The 15,370-nt window shown below is 37.8% G+C and overlaps 1 protein-coding gene across 2 annotated transcripts; it reads left to right on the forward strand.

Annotated features, from left to right (window-relative positions):
- Window positions 1–8,156: 8,156 nt before the first annotated feature.
- LOC111973165 (motor neuron and pancreas homeobox 1-like) lies at window positions 8,157–11,079 on the forward strand. 2 transcript variants are annotated; one of them, XM_024000423.2, is made up of 3 exons: window positions 8,157–8,732; window positions 9,597–9,757; window positions 9,998–11,079. In XM_024000423.2, the coding sequence occupies exons 1-3, from the start codon at window positions 8,246–8,248 to the stop codon at window positions 10,283–10,285; spliced, it is 936 nt and encodes a 311-aa protein (XP_023856191.1). In that variant the 5' UTR covers window positions 8,157–8,245; the 3' UTR covers window positions 10,286–11,079. The 2 variants fall into 2 exon arrangements, with proteins under 2 accessions (XP_023856191.1, XP_023856192.1); XM_024000424.1 differs by having other exon boundaries at window positions 8,157–8,723.
- Window positions 11,080–15,370: the final 4,291 nt, after the last annotated feature.

Consider the following 15,370-nt stretch of genomic DNA (forward strand, 5'->3'; position numbering starts at 1 on the left):
AACACAATGTTAGCTGCACTGATTGTATACTTTCATGGAAAGGAGACAGGTGTGCTTGTCAAACCTGAAGAATCTTGTTCAAAGTTGCATTTAGTCTCTCTAAATTACATATAACCCTACATATGACCCTGGCTGTGCTATTTATAGTTTGATTTGAAACTGCTCCATTTTACCCAATCTCCCATTTCTGTTCAGAATGATGTATGAGTCTTTGATTGATTTAATCATTTTTCAGTTTAAAAATGGATTTAACGAACTAATCCAATAATTCTCCTGGAGATACTTAAGTCATTCTCCACCCTCCATTATGTCAAAGAAGATCAAGCATTTATGACATCTTATATGTGCAATTAGACATCATAATTGTCAAAAATACCTTTTTGATTGTTACAGTGAGTTACAGAAATTTCTGACTTTGAAAATTTTCCATCTTAAACGCTTAACAATTTCGAAAAATCACAAATAGTAACTGGTTGAATCAACGTTTTTTCCACTTAATTTCAATGAAATTATTATATTTTTAATTTAACTAGGCAAGTCAGTTAAGAACAAATTCTTATTTACAATAARGGTCTACCCCGGCCAAACCCGGACGATTCTGGGCGATCCAGGCTGAATCACATCACGGTGATGTGATTCAGCCTGGATTCGAACCAGGTACTGCAGTGACGCCTCTTGCATTGAGATGCAGTGTCTTAGACCACTGCGCAACTCGGGAGCCCACCGTGCYCTCGGGTGCGTTCGTAAATTGCTTCCAGTGTGTCAGAGTGCGCTCTGGGTCGTTCGTAAATTCAAAGTGTTGTCAGATTGTCTGTTCGTAAATTCAGAGCGGTTCGGCTCTCGGAGCTTTCAGAGTGCAGACCGAACGATTCTGCGGATGAGGGTTGATCCGAGCGTTCTGACCTCACATCGGCAGTCAAGCACTCAAAGTAACTGGCTTGCTTGCTACTTCCAGACAAAAATGAGCAACACAAGAAGAGAACACCTCACTCTGACCATTTTACTCACATTGACTTGCCTAGTTACATAAAATAAAATAAATAATAGAGTTGTTTAAGCTGTTTTCTAGCGTAGGTGACTGTAACTGAAACAATTTAATGACCTGTTTTTMCTGAGGTTTATTTTACCAGGCAAGTCAGTTATGACTACATTCTTATTTTCAATGACGGCCTAGCAACAGCGCCTTGTTCAGGGGAAGAAGGACAGATTTTTACCTTTTCAGCTCGGGGATTCGATRTTGCAACCTTTCGGTTACTAGTCCAACGCGCTAGCCACTAGGCCACCTGCCGCTTTATGGACACCGGTCAAATTCAACGGGTGTTGCGTGTTCGTAAATTCATCAGTTATAATCAGTTATTCTGTGCTCTGGCACACTCAGACGAGAGCACTCAGAAATCGGAGTTGATAGCCAGAGTGAATTCACGAACGCACCATATGTTGAACCAATCTGGAATAGACGTTGATTTGACGTCTGTCACCAGTGGGCTAGCTGTTGAGAGTTGGCACAGTAATGGACAAATGATGACCGTAACTTTTGTGGATGTACAAATTTGCTTGTTTTTGTCTCAGGACCAAGTCAATAGAACAAGATGGGGACTATACACATTTCAAAATATCGTAAACCTCTGGCTTGGACTGTATGTTGTTGTAGCTACATCTAATCTAATCAATTTAAGACCACTGGTTAGAAGTGTCTTTAGAAATTAAATCAGCATCATTTACTGTCTGTGGGATGTCACCTCACTACATTTRCCCTAATGGATCAAAATATATGTTAGGGGGTGCATTTTTAGCAATAAGTGCATTTTAGTATATTTTTCATACACTTGATGTAAATGTATAAACAGTGATAGGCCTAGTGTTAATCATAGTTGAATTAAGGGAGATGAAACTTAAACAAATGACTCATCAATTGCGTCATCATCAATGTCCATTGCTTTTGAGAGAAGGCATTCAACATCAATTTAACACAAGTGCCCAATCGAAGATGTATCTTGCTTACATCTCACCCACCTTTATTCTTTGTTCTATTTAAATGCGGTCCTGTTTTGTCACATCCATTCGTTGTACTTTTCTGTGCTTGTGTGTAAAAATCCCTTTCATAAATGAAATAACATATCATAGGACATTTATCATTTGCTGCACTCGCTTAGAAAAAATGTAAAACARATGTTGGCCTAACAACTTAAAATAACCATGTTCTGAGATCAAATTTTATGAATTGTACTAAATAATTAACAGGTTACTTAACACATTGACAGGTGCACAATTAATCATGTCCAGTGTCAATTGGAAACACAGACGTTAGAAGATTACACAGACAACATTTCAGATCGTCAATCACTGTGTCTCYCGTGATGGGGGAACCGCCTATCCGACTGTCATCTCGTTTAGTGGAAATTTCACGACACAAAAGCAGACTGATTTGACCATCACTCCATGGAATTTCATATTTTTCGTTGGGTTCGTAAAATAAATGGTTTCACCCTCAACGTGAATTACAGAAAGGTAAACTTAAGGTATAATTCCAGCAGGTGAGCTGGTTGATGATGATATAGTGGATGGTGGTGCTGATGATATAGGCCTACTACTTGTTGGTTATGACTATGTGATAGGCCTAAACAACAATAACACCAATAATAATAATAATAGCTAATAATAAGACAGGTTTAACAATAAATATGCATTAATATCAATAATTACATTTATCAAATAAAGTAAATTAGCAGCAATTTTAAATAGGCCTACAACTTTAACGTTTTGAATCATTTTCATTAATTGAAAAAATCTTGCCTAATATAGCACAAGTTACATTCTATTGAGTGGTTCATGCTGAAGGACATTGAGAGAAATTATCAATACGGCTCTGCAGCCAAACAAAATTGATGGCAKGTGCCCAAGAAATTAGCCTGCAATATTGAATTTAGGACATTTAGACATATTGCGCCTTTTGCAGGGAAATTAGTTCTCTACTCAGATCCAGCAGTCTACAAAAATCATATGCAATTAAGTCTTGCAGAAATGTGATCTCCTCACTAATGATGTCTAGTTAATGGAGTCTATCGTCCAAGGGCTTTTAAGGAGAGAAATACTCTCCAAGGAATGGCTTCCTGAACATTTTAAATTGATAAAATGATGAGTCACAAATGTGTTTCAAAGCAGTCCTAGCTGCATTTCAAGGCATTGGTCATTTGTGCCMATTTAATGGAATGTATTTATTGCAATAAAAGAGACAGTGCACGTCCCTTTAAATTGCCTTTTTATAATGAACACATTTACCGAGGGTAATGAATATATAAACTATCTCGATTTGTCACTTTGATTTGTATTTTAGTTAATTGTGAAAGTAATTACGGCGCAAATTAACAGCTTTCAGGAAAGACTGGGGTTTTAGGGTCTGCTTCCATCTTAGGGTCCCATATACATTTTCCCTCCTGTTGACGTGATGAAAAGGGGCAATACATCTCCGTGATTGGTGTTGGCCAATACTAAATGGCTTCATATTTCACTGGTGCTTTAATAGAAATAGTCATGTGGCTCCTTAATGAAATTAAACCAGGGGAGGCGACAAAGCACAGATCAAACGGTGTGGCGCTGTTAAGATATTAAGGAAATGATCAAATCGTAGATTTCAGATGCCGTTCATAAATTCTAAGCAATCGCAAAAATTGAATTTCAAAACATTTAAAGGATCTCAAAGGTCATCATAAAAAAAATGTTTTGTCCATATTCGAAATGCAAAAGGTGAACATCATCTGAGGCCTGAGCGAGATAAAAGTAATATCAAGATTACCACATTGGCATTATTTGATTAGCTTTTAGGCTTGGGTTAAGACGTTCTGATTTTGTGGCGCACGTGGACTCCCATTGCAGGATGCCACATCAATCTCAGATTTGGCTATTATTCCGTAATCGGTCATAATATCATCAAGGTTTCCAATTAAACGGTCATCGTTTACTTGGAACTACTCCGTGACTTGTTGATTTCCCCTGAGCAAATAAAGTCTGCACAGACTGCGCCGGTCCCAATAGTGGTTAGCTGATGAATTGACAAAAACTAATCAGCTTGATTGGGAGACAGGTTAAGGGCAACAGTAATAATTCTAATTTCGACCTCTTCCTCCATTAACTTTAAGTGGCTTATTAGACCATAAGACAACCACCCCCAGAGCTATAGATATCTCGGCCTACATGGAACCTATGACACCTAATAACGATTATATGCTTCATATTTTACGCGCTCATTTGAGCCATATAGAACTAAGGATGCAAGTTTGGTCTAATTTGATAACAGTTAGTGCACTTTCAATGTCAAAATATGCCTTTGAATATTGAATATCTATGTACCGGTTTGAATACAGGTGTGAATACAGGTGCATGCAGGTGCATACATGAAGAGATCCAGGGGACAGCACGTGAGTTCAAAAGAGATGTTCAAATTATGGTATTACCCTAATTATAATTATTCATAATTTAATACACTTTGAAAAGTCTAATATGTAATTTATTTGAGTAATTAAAGGAGTTCCAAAATACTATGCTAAATGTATTGCATTTAGTTACAATATCCATTATTGGTTGCATTTTCCTTTCAACCCAAACACAAAGAAGTCCATTCACATATAATACCTTTTTTTGCAGGGTCCCAGGAGGCTATATGCACTACATATCAAGATGTTACATTTAACATTTATATTGTTCAGGGCAGAGCGAAATGTATTCAGTCTACTCTCAGATTTGGGTAGTGGCATAAGGCAGGCTCTTAGCTAAATTTCCCAGTTGGGCTCAGGTCTCTGGGTCAAGCATAGACACAGTTTTTCATTTGTGACATTACATTTTTGGGGGGAGGAATATAATATCCTGCATGGTGTGGTGATTTATTTGTTTGGATCCCCATTAGATTTTGCAGAAGCATCAGCTACTCTTCCTGGGGTCCTCAAAAAAACACAAAACATGACAAGTAACAAAATGCTGATACACTGCTAGACAAGAACAGTCACAAAATTTAAAAGACAACGATGTACAAACAATACAACAACAAAAATAACATGTGCTAGAGGGTGTCTGGGTGTGTGTTTGTGTGTGTGTCCCTTCACAGTCCCCGCTTTAACATGATATATAGTTTAATCTGCTTTTTAAAGGTAACTTTGTTGTTTGCTTGAGTAATTGGTGATGGAAGGGAGTTCCATGCGATCGTAGCTCTGTATAATATTGTGTGTTGCCGTGAATTCATTTTGGACTTGGGGACTGTGAAGAGACCCCTGCTGGCATGTCTTGTGGGGTATGTACAGGTGTATGAGCTGCATGTAATTTGATTATAATAATAATATACGCCATTTAGCATACGTTTTCATGCAGACACTGGCATTTACACCACAGTAATATTTCCCATGAAATCTGCAGAGAAGTAGTTAATATCTCGTCAAACCTCATCAACCCTGAGCCATGCAGGTTGTTGATGTTAGTTCTGTATGTGCAGTTAATTGCAAGGCTTCCTGCTCTGTTTTGAGTCTTWCTTGGCTGCACTTGACCATATCAACGGACAGTAATCAAGATGGGACAAGACCAGAGCCTTAACAACTAACTAGTACAGTTTATTTTTGTGTCAAAAACTAAGAACATATTTTTATAACAGACATAACCCTCCCTATCTTCACAACAACTTTGTCAATATGACTTGACCATGATAATTGACCATCCGATGTTATACTTAGGAGGTTAGCTTCCTCAACTTGCTCAATGGTCACACCCTTTATGCACAACTCCAGCTGAGGTTTAGGTCTTAGAGAATGTTTTGAACCAAAGACAATACCTTTAGTTTTAGATGTATTTAAGAACCGTTTATTATTAATCACCCATTCTGACACTGACTGTAACTCCTTATTTAGAATTTTAGTGAGCTCACTGACTTTGGGTGCTGACATGTAGAGTGTGGAATCATCCGCATTACATAGTCATTCTAGCTTTGTGTAAGACCAGTGGCAATTATTTGTAAAAATAGAGAAGAGTAACGGCCCAAGGCAACTGCCCTGAGGGATACCAAACTGTGCATATATGATGTTTCAGAAGCTTCCATTGAAGAACACTCTCTGTGTTCTGTTGGATAAATAACTCTCCAACCATGTGATGGCAGGTGATGTAAAGCCATAGCAAGTGAGTTTCTTCATTAACAATTTATGATTAATAACAAGGCATAGAAAATGAATTGGCCTATAATTTGACTGTATAGGCTTCTTCCAAAATATTTTGGGCAATATGTCTGTCATTGCTAAGCTGTTCATATACCCTGTGACATTTAAACATTGCTCCACTTTTATCAAGGGGCTCAATGTGTGCCATGAAAACACACCCCACACCGTAACACCACCAGTCTGCAATGTTGACACGCCGCATGATGGATGCATGTACTCATGTGGTTTTCTCCATACCGTAGTCCTCCCATCAGCGTGAAACAGCAGATTTCATCAGACCAATTCTCCAGTGTCCAGTGTTTTTTGCTGAAAGAAGTCGAACTCTGTAAGGTCGTCAGCTTCCCCCATTTGTGTCAAGGTACGGCAAGTTATGCATTCTTGTATGGGTCTTCGGGCACCCATGTTGTATTGGACTGTCAGTTGACTAACATTATTTGGGTAGCCTATGAGTTAAAAGAGAGTATTAACTTTTAAAACTGAGATTTTCACTGGACAGTTATTTTAAGATGGAGAAGCACATTTCCATTGTTGCAATCACCAGGCATTATAGTCTGTTGCTCTGCACAATTTGTGTCAGCCTCCTTTGTCCTTTTTCATCAATAACCCGTTTTTTACCACTGACCTGCTGCTGGCTGGATTTCCTTTGGGTGGTGGACCATTCTTGATACACACAGGTAACTGTTGATCGTGAAAAACCCAGCAGCGTTGCAGTTCTTGACACACTCAAACCGGTCGCCAACACCTACTACCATTCCCCATTCAAAGGCACTTAAATATTTTGCCTTGCCCATTCACCCTTTGAATGGCACACATACACAATCTGTCTCAATTGTCTCAAGGCTTAAAAATCCTTCTTTAACCTGTCGCCTCTCCTTCGGCTACACTGATCGAAGTGGATTTAACAGGTGAAATGAAATAAGGGATCGTAGCTTTCACCTAGATTCACCTGGTCAGTCTATGTCATGGAAAGAGCAGGTGTTACTTATGTTTTGTACACTCAGTGTATATGTTGTGCAATAACGAGCCTTCCGTTAGCTGTCAATATGGTGAATGCCATATTCTCTTCACAATGGCCTACCCAAAAAGCATTTGAATAATTTCCCTTAGGAAAGTATAGGCCATAGTTTTTTTTAAGTAACTGTCCAGTGTTTCGACATTTCTATGAAATATGATCTATAATTAATTACAATATGAGTCAATAGATTTCCTTCCAAAAAATGGTACCTATGTATGTCAAAAGCAGTTTTTCTGTGTCGGAATGTTGTGGGCATACCCCATCAACAGAATGGTGTTGTTGGCTTATACTGATCACTAAAAATAGCCTCTTGATTGGCCAGCTCATGGACCACTGATTGGCCAGCTCATCCTCTTCTGGAGGATGACATCATCCTCTATGAGGAAATAGCAAGCATTTTTCTAATGTCTGTTTGAGATACAAGTTTGCTTTGGCTACAAATGCGAGTATAGGATGAGTCAACAACATTATTTGGGTAGACTATGAGTTAAGATGGTATTAACTTTTAAACGTGAGATTTTCACTGGAGAGTTATTTAAAAATGGAGGAGAACATTTCCACCGTTGCAATCACCAGGCATTATAGGTTGAAGTCTTCACAACTTGGAATTTAATTAAACTATGTGACTATAAATAGGTCAATAAGCTCTCAGTACATTTTCAAGTCTATCCATCTTTGGCTAAATGTATATCATATTATTGTTCAATGCAAATATATCCAACCCATTCATTAAAATGTTTTCTAAACTTCACCCTTTCAAAAGTGCCCCATCGACCCAAAGTGGGACGTGTCATTTCTTAGAGAGGTATGCAATGTGCCAGCTAAACGCATTGTAAACATGGCTTGGATTGACCAATGGGATAACCCCATGCCAAACGGGTGGAACCAATCCCATATCGAATAAGAATTAAGTGTCACGTTGGTTTCACCGCTCACACTTTAACCGAGATCATAACTTTAAGAGGTGGAACGACGACGACACTTCAATATCGTTTTGATACAACTGTTCAACGTCTGCAAACGACGGACACTGGTTCAAATGGAGAAATCCAAAAATTTCCGCATCGATGCGCTTCTGGCTGTTGACCCGCCGAAGGTGCAGACATCTCCGCTTGCGCTTGTGACTTCTTTATCATCCTCTTCCATTTCATCGTCCGGAAGTGTACCAAACTCAGAATTGAATGCCGACTCTTTACGGAATGAGACGCCGTCTCCACCTAGGATTTCCCCTTCTGGTTTGATTCCTAAACCAGGCTTCTTGAACAGTCCCCACAGTATGCTTGGATTACATCCACAGAGCAGCGCAGGAATCCCTCCCCAGGCTCTCTACGGCCACCCCATGTATACCTACTCCCTCGGGCAGCACCCTGCCTTGTCCTACTCATACCCGCATGGGTCCCATCACCACCATCCATGCAGCGACTCCCTCAAACTCTCGGCCGGGACGTTTCAGCTCGACCACTGGCTGCGAGTCTCCACAGCGGGAATGATGCTACCCAAAATGCCCGATTTTAATTGTGAGTATTGTGAGTATAACTGCTGTTTTTAATTATACAAATATTTTTGGACTGCTAATAAAAAACTGCTGACTTTATATTTGCTGTATATGCACTTGGCGAGCAAGTTGGTGGATTTACAATATTCATCCATTGGTGCCTTTATTGCCTCAAGACTTGGTGAAGGAGCGAGGTGAGGGGTGATAGGTTTTCAGAGAGAAACTAAAATGGACATATAATGAACAGTGGGAAAGTGACAGTGTGAAACTCGCAGCCGACACACTGTTTGCTAACCAGATACTGCGTCTTTTGTTCCTGTTCGTTTTAACGGATGTGTTTAAAATTAGGTGGCAAATAGCTTAGCTCTCTCTGAATATATACTCGGACAATGTTAGATGTTATACTAACAATATTATGGCAATTTCGACCTGAACCCGTTTCTTGAGAAGGCTGCATAGTGTGCAAAAAAACATACATTTATATCCCAAAGGATATATGTGTTCTATATGTTCAATTTAAATCAGTTTAATATAAAGCTTTTATCCATTTAATATTCAACAACTGATTTCCCATTTAAACCTGAAATAATTAGCCTTTCATTTTCAATCTGCTTATTACTAAAGTACATATTGTTATAGGCTATATCATATAGGCCATGTATCATATAGGCTATATCATATAGGGAAATTGTTATCTCAATATTATTCCTTTTGTTTGCAGACAAATTTGATTTTTCAGGCATATAACGGTTTTATTATAGCCTAAGTCTACTGCCTATCGAATAATGTATTGAAATGCCGTGCATAGGCCTAATGTAAAAGCACGCACGCACGTTGACATCATTTTTTTCTTGACCTCGTGAGTATAGAAATGTACTTAGATTTTGTTTTCCAGCTCAGGCCCAGTCAAACTTGCTTGGAAAGTGCAGAAGACCAAGGACTGCATTCACAAGTCAGCAGCTACTGGAGCTCGAGCATCAATTCAAACTGAATAAGTATCTGTCGCGACCGAAGCGCTTTGAGGTGGCTACATCCTTGATGCTGACGGAAACGCAGGTATATAATAAGAGCTTCAAATACATGTTTGTTTGAGAGCCATTGTGAAACATACCACTATTATGCTATTGAATCCGTTTTACATGAAAACACTGTTCTTTAGTTGTGTGTTCTATGATCTGGCCAGGTGCTGCCCATTACGAACGGCTCGTATCTAAAAACGGCCTATTAACTCGAACTATTATTGTTCGACCATATAAAACACATTTTCTCAATTCTATTTGTTATTTTCATTTTCAGGTGAAAATTTGGTTTCAGAACAGGCGAATGAAGTGGAAACGGAGCAAGAAGGCCAAAGAGCAAGCCGCACAGGAGGCTGAGAATAAGAAAAGCAACAAAAACGGACAGGAGAAATCGGACGGACAGGAACAAACGGATTATCAAAAGACGAGTTCTGCCAAAAGTAACAGAATAAGAGACTTCAGGGACAGTGACGATGATGAAGGTGACAACTTCCTGTACAACTCCTCGGATTGCTCATCGGACGACGATAGAAACCACACCAGTGATATAAGCCCACAGCCTTGATATGGGTAAGGATACATGTATTTTTGAAAAGCTAGCGGCCTACACTCCTTAAATGTGAATGACATTTTCCACCTAACTGCAGCTGCATGTACAGTAATAACAACCTTCAATCACCTACCCGGAAATTACGAAAGTAATTAGAATAATTTGGAAAATACTAAATGATCAATGCCTGACTGAGATTCAGTGTGCAGAATGGCCCTAATAAGGTCAGATTGACGTTTTAGAATGCAGTATCGAGGTACAGTCTGCTATTTGTAACATTGCATGGTTTTATGTGACAATGTCATGTTTTCATCCAGTTGGTTTAGGACCTTGATGTCCAGTACAATCACATAGGTACTCCACTATAGGTGTTATTGTCATACTATTTTGATAGGGCGACCAATTGTAAATTCAGACATTTAATTAATCTTTGCATTTTATTTTGTTGAATGTTTTTGAATTTGTGTGGATATAGCCTATAACACTAATGTAATTGTGTCATATACTGTTAACGTGCAGAAAAATGTCCTTTGTTTATTTTTGTATACTGTATTTATAAAATGGCTATACCGATGCATGCTAAATTATTGTCTCCCATGATAGCCTACAGACGACATTAAATACATTTGTTGTATAAAACATTGTGTTTTTTAATGCTGACCAATGTGGATTTATCAAACACACGTAGCCAATTATGGTCCCATGTTGGAGCCAATTTGGGCTCCGTTTAGAGGTCATAAGCATACAATAATAGGTCTGTACAATTGACCTTATGATCTTAGTATAATTTTGATTGATATATTGATTAAGCCAGCAAGTGCATAGCATTTCACATTTTCTTGAGGGCTATTGTGCGAAGTAGGAAAATATTTTAATTAATAAATAAATTATGACAATGTCTATATTTAGCAGTTCGAATGACAATCCTTTGAAAATAGTGCTTTTGTTGTCTATCCGCATTAACATTCGGTTTCAAAGATMTATTAATATGAGCCAATTGCTGGTCTAGTGTGAAATGGTTCCTCAGTCTTACTCCAGACACGTTTGCACAGACCCGACACCACTATAAACAGCGATTCCCATGACCCGGCCTGTCAGACCAACGATTACGACAAGAATCTTCAATAGGCCTACGAAGTGTATGATAGCCTACTAACATATAGACTACATCCACAGCTTATAATGCAGTTTTTTGGGAGGATTTAMGCTATAGCCTATGTTACATCCACCACAACAACATTGTTTTTACTTATCAAAATTATAGGCAAATGAGCTCACTACATCATCTTTAGGCCTGAAGAGACTGCAGCATTATCTGGAGGAAATACAATATTGGAAGAAAACAGAGCTCTTAGTAATCGCAATGGCATTTGTGGCGATGTAATTCAGTCCAGTTTAATAGAAAGTAAAAGTCTAATACATATTTTGGCCCACCCTTAAGAAAAAAACACATGAATTTCACATGTGAAGTTAATGTGACAACATGTAAAAGCAGCATGTGATAACAAGAAAATCCACATGTGAAACCTKATGTGAAATATCATCACGTGAAGTGTTCCATAACCTCATGGTTTCACATGATTTCACATGGAAAAGGTTATGTGATCACTTGTGAAAATCCACATGTGAAACTTCATGTGAAATATCATCACATGTGAAGTGTTCCAAAAACACATAGTTTTGCATGATTTCACATGTGAAATAAAATTGTGAAATCATGTGGGTTTTCCTCAAGGGCTTAGGTACTTTCTAAGCAAACAATCTAGTCATACATTTGGTTCAAAGTGAATGAAAAGCATTTCCTAAACATGTGGGAATTTCARATGTGAAATCATGTGATTTTCCACATGTGAAATAATGTGTTTTTCTATAAGGGTACATAGCTACCAATGAGTTATATCTCAGATAAATTACTAGAGTACATGTAAATATCAACATAATGCTCAAGGCATGAAAAGCAATTCCTTTGCAATATATTCCCTTTCTTTTAGCCATAATGCCTCATCTAATATCCCCCTATTCCATTGTCTCTTTTAAGATTGACAATGTTTGATAGTTGTTCATACTCACATGCAGTGTCTTTTTGTTTTGGAAATACAGATGTCTTGCATTGCAGCTATTTGTATATGAAGTGTGATATATTTACCAGTCTACTTTATGAACAGGGTTGGGTAGATTACTTTCTAAATGTAATCCTTACATTTACAYTTACAGTTACAGTTAGCGTACTAGTTACCTGTCCAAAATTGTAATCAGTAACGTAATTTTTAGATTACACCAACTCAGTAACGTAATCTGATTACTTTCAGTTACTTTTGGATTACTTTCCCTTTAAGAGGCATTAGAAGATGACAAAAAGGATCCATCAAACACATTTGTTGTGTCGTCATAGTGGTCTCTTACTTGTGGTCAGACTAGACTCACTCAAGTAGAACAAACTTAAAGGTCCAATGCAGCAGTTTTTATCTCAATATTTCCTGGGTAACAATTAACAATTAAGTACTTCACTGTGATTGTTTCAAATTAAAATGGTCAAAAATAAACAAAAATAACTTCTTCGCAAAGAGCGATTTCTCAAGCAAGAATTTTGCTAGGACTGTCCGGAGTTGTTTGAGTGGGGAGGGGAAAAATGAAAAATTAGCTGTTATTGTCAGAGTTRTGGAACTCTCGTTCTTATTGGTCTATTAACATTTTAAAGTTAGGTCATTTAGCAGGCACTCTTATCCAGAGAGACTTATAYTACTGCATGCATACATTTTTCATACTGATCTCCCGTGGGAATCAAGCATACAACCCTGGCATTATAAGCACCATGCTCTACCAACTGAGCCAAATGGGAATTAGTAACTAATTTATCGTATGGTGATGTCACCATGGAAAGCCAAAACTCCCTCCCACCAAAACAGGCAGAAATTTCAGGCGGCCTTTTCAACAGCTCTTAGTCTAAAAGAGCCTTATCATAATTTTCACAATTTCATCGTATTATTCCAACCTCATAGTGTGGAACTATATATAAAACACAAAAATCTAGTTTTTGACTGCACTGATTACAATATTTTTACTGGTAACATAACCGATTACATTTACAGGTTTTTGTAATCATATTACATAACCCATTACATGTAATCAGTTACTCCCCAACCATGTAACATACTGTAGGTTTCTGTCCTACATGGTCTGGTCTGATGTACAGAGCCTAGCACAGCTTAAATGTGGGAAATCAGTCACTGTAGCACATTGGTGAGTTTATGTGGTACTTAGGCTTTATGTGGTGCATAGCATGATTATTGTTTTGTGAAATCCTTATCAGSGTTTCGTTCATGTTCGACCAAATGTGTGACTTGTTTTTTCTTAAATGATTTAAATGTTTTATTTCACATGTGAAATCATGTGAAACTATATGTTTTTGGAACACTTCACGTGATGATATTTCACATGAAGTTTCACATTTAATCACATACGTCTCACATTAGGATTCAAATTTTCACATGTACATATTTTTTTTACATTAGATTTCACAGGTGATGACCTGCAAACCAAAATGTGTCTTTAGGATACACACACAAACAGTGCTTTTAACATACAGTGTTTTCAATTGACATATTTGACACTCATGATTACATTGTGTATGTCCTCACCTTGGATCTGAACTCACAACCTCTAGGTTCACAGCATTCTGATCGTCCTGCTATGCCACAATGTCTTTCTCAATTATTGATTTCACCTGTATTCCTACACTTTGGACATAAGTAATGTAAATCTCAGCTTTGTTAAAAATACACAGAAGAAAAACTATTATATTTATCATAATGATTCAGGAGTAACATTAAAACTGAATAATATGCCCCACCAACATTAAACTATACAGAAAACCCTGAAATTGCTGAAATAAGTCAATTAAATCAATGATGAGAGAGAGAATAGTCAGAAAATAGAAGTGCAGATGGCATTTTTTGCTAAGTGCAGAGATGTGTTATATGTAATGAATGTGTAGAGGAATGCTACAGACTTTGTGGCGCAGCATATCCATAATCCAGAGGTTGTAAATTCTAATCCCAGGTGGGGTCATATTGAGATGTCAGTACGAAGTGATCATGTCAAATGGAATCATACTGTCATTGATTTTTTTAAATTACACWATTTTAGCTGAACAGCGTACCACTTTCTTTAAAACCCCCATATAATTTATTTTCCTTACAAAAAAATTTGGGGTTGAAAATTGCAGTTTAAATTGTGAAAATGGCAGTTTCACATGTGAAATTACATTTTCATTTGTAAAATAGCTGTTTTCACATGTTGAGCTGAAATTTCCACATGTAGAAAAGAGATACTGTGAGGTCAGTTGTTCACATGTGAAACCATATGTTCACATGTATTACCTTTAGAGTTCAAATGTTAACAACACCTTTCACATGTGAGGAGAATAACATGTTTTCATCTCCCATGTGAATTGCAGATTCAGATGTGAAATTTTCAGTTTCACATGCGAAAATCGAATTTGCACTTTCACATGTGAAAAACCTTTGTGAAAATCTAATTCTCAAGTGTGAAACTGCTTTTTCACATGTTGACATTTTGCATCCCTATGTTGTCACATTTATTTCATGAGATCATCTAATCAAATTTGTAGTTTCAAAGTATCACATCTTGAAAATTTGCATCTCCATGTTGTCACATTTATTTCACGAGATCATGTTTTAAAATGTTTAGTTTCATGTTATGACTTGTTGATTTTATATGTCATCACATTATCACCTGTAAAATTAATTTGGTTTTTCTGTAAGGGAGTGTTCCAAAATATGTTTCAGAAGTTCTGAGTTTCTGTATAGCTGTGTTAGTATTATTGATTGAGGAGTAATTTAGCAAACGGATAGTTTGCCCAGCTGTGAGGACACAAAGAGAGAGAGCTGCTTTATCAACACCCCTCAGTCAGGTACGGGGCGGGAACACCCTCTGGGAGGGCAGGATATAGCTGGGAACAATAGACAGAGCCGGTACGCATCCCAAATGGCACCCTATTCCCTTTAAAGTGCACTTCTCTTGACCAGGGCCCACCGGGCTCGTCACAAGTAGTGCACTATAAAGGGAATAAGGTGCCAT

The sequence above is a fragment of the Salvelinus sp. IW2-2015 genome, linkage group LG14, assembly GCF_002910315.2.
Source record: "Salvelinus sp. IW2-2015 linkage group LG14, ASM291031v2, whole genome shotgun sequence".
Classification (NCBI taxonomy): domain Eukaryota; kingdom Metazoa; phylum Chordata; class Actinopteri; order Salmoniformes; family Salmonidae; genus Salvelinus; species Salvelinus sp. IW2-2015.

Bases quoted from the DNA above. Each gene is read 5' to 3' on its own strand.
- LOC111973165 (XM_024000423.2), top strand. From the start codon at position 8,246: ATGGAGAAATCCAAAAATTTCCGCATCGATGCGCTTCTGGCTGTTGAC. The intron at 8,733-9,596 runs GTGAGTATAACT...TTTGTTTTCCAG, and splicing joins CGATTTTAATTGTGAGTATT to CTCAGGCCCAGTCAAACTTG. The intron at 9,758-9,997 runs GTATATAATAAG...TTTCATTTTCAG, and splicing joins TGATGCTGACGGAAACGCAG to GTGAAAATTTGGTTTCAGAA.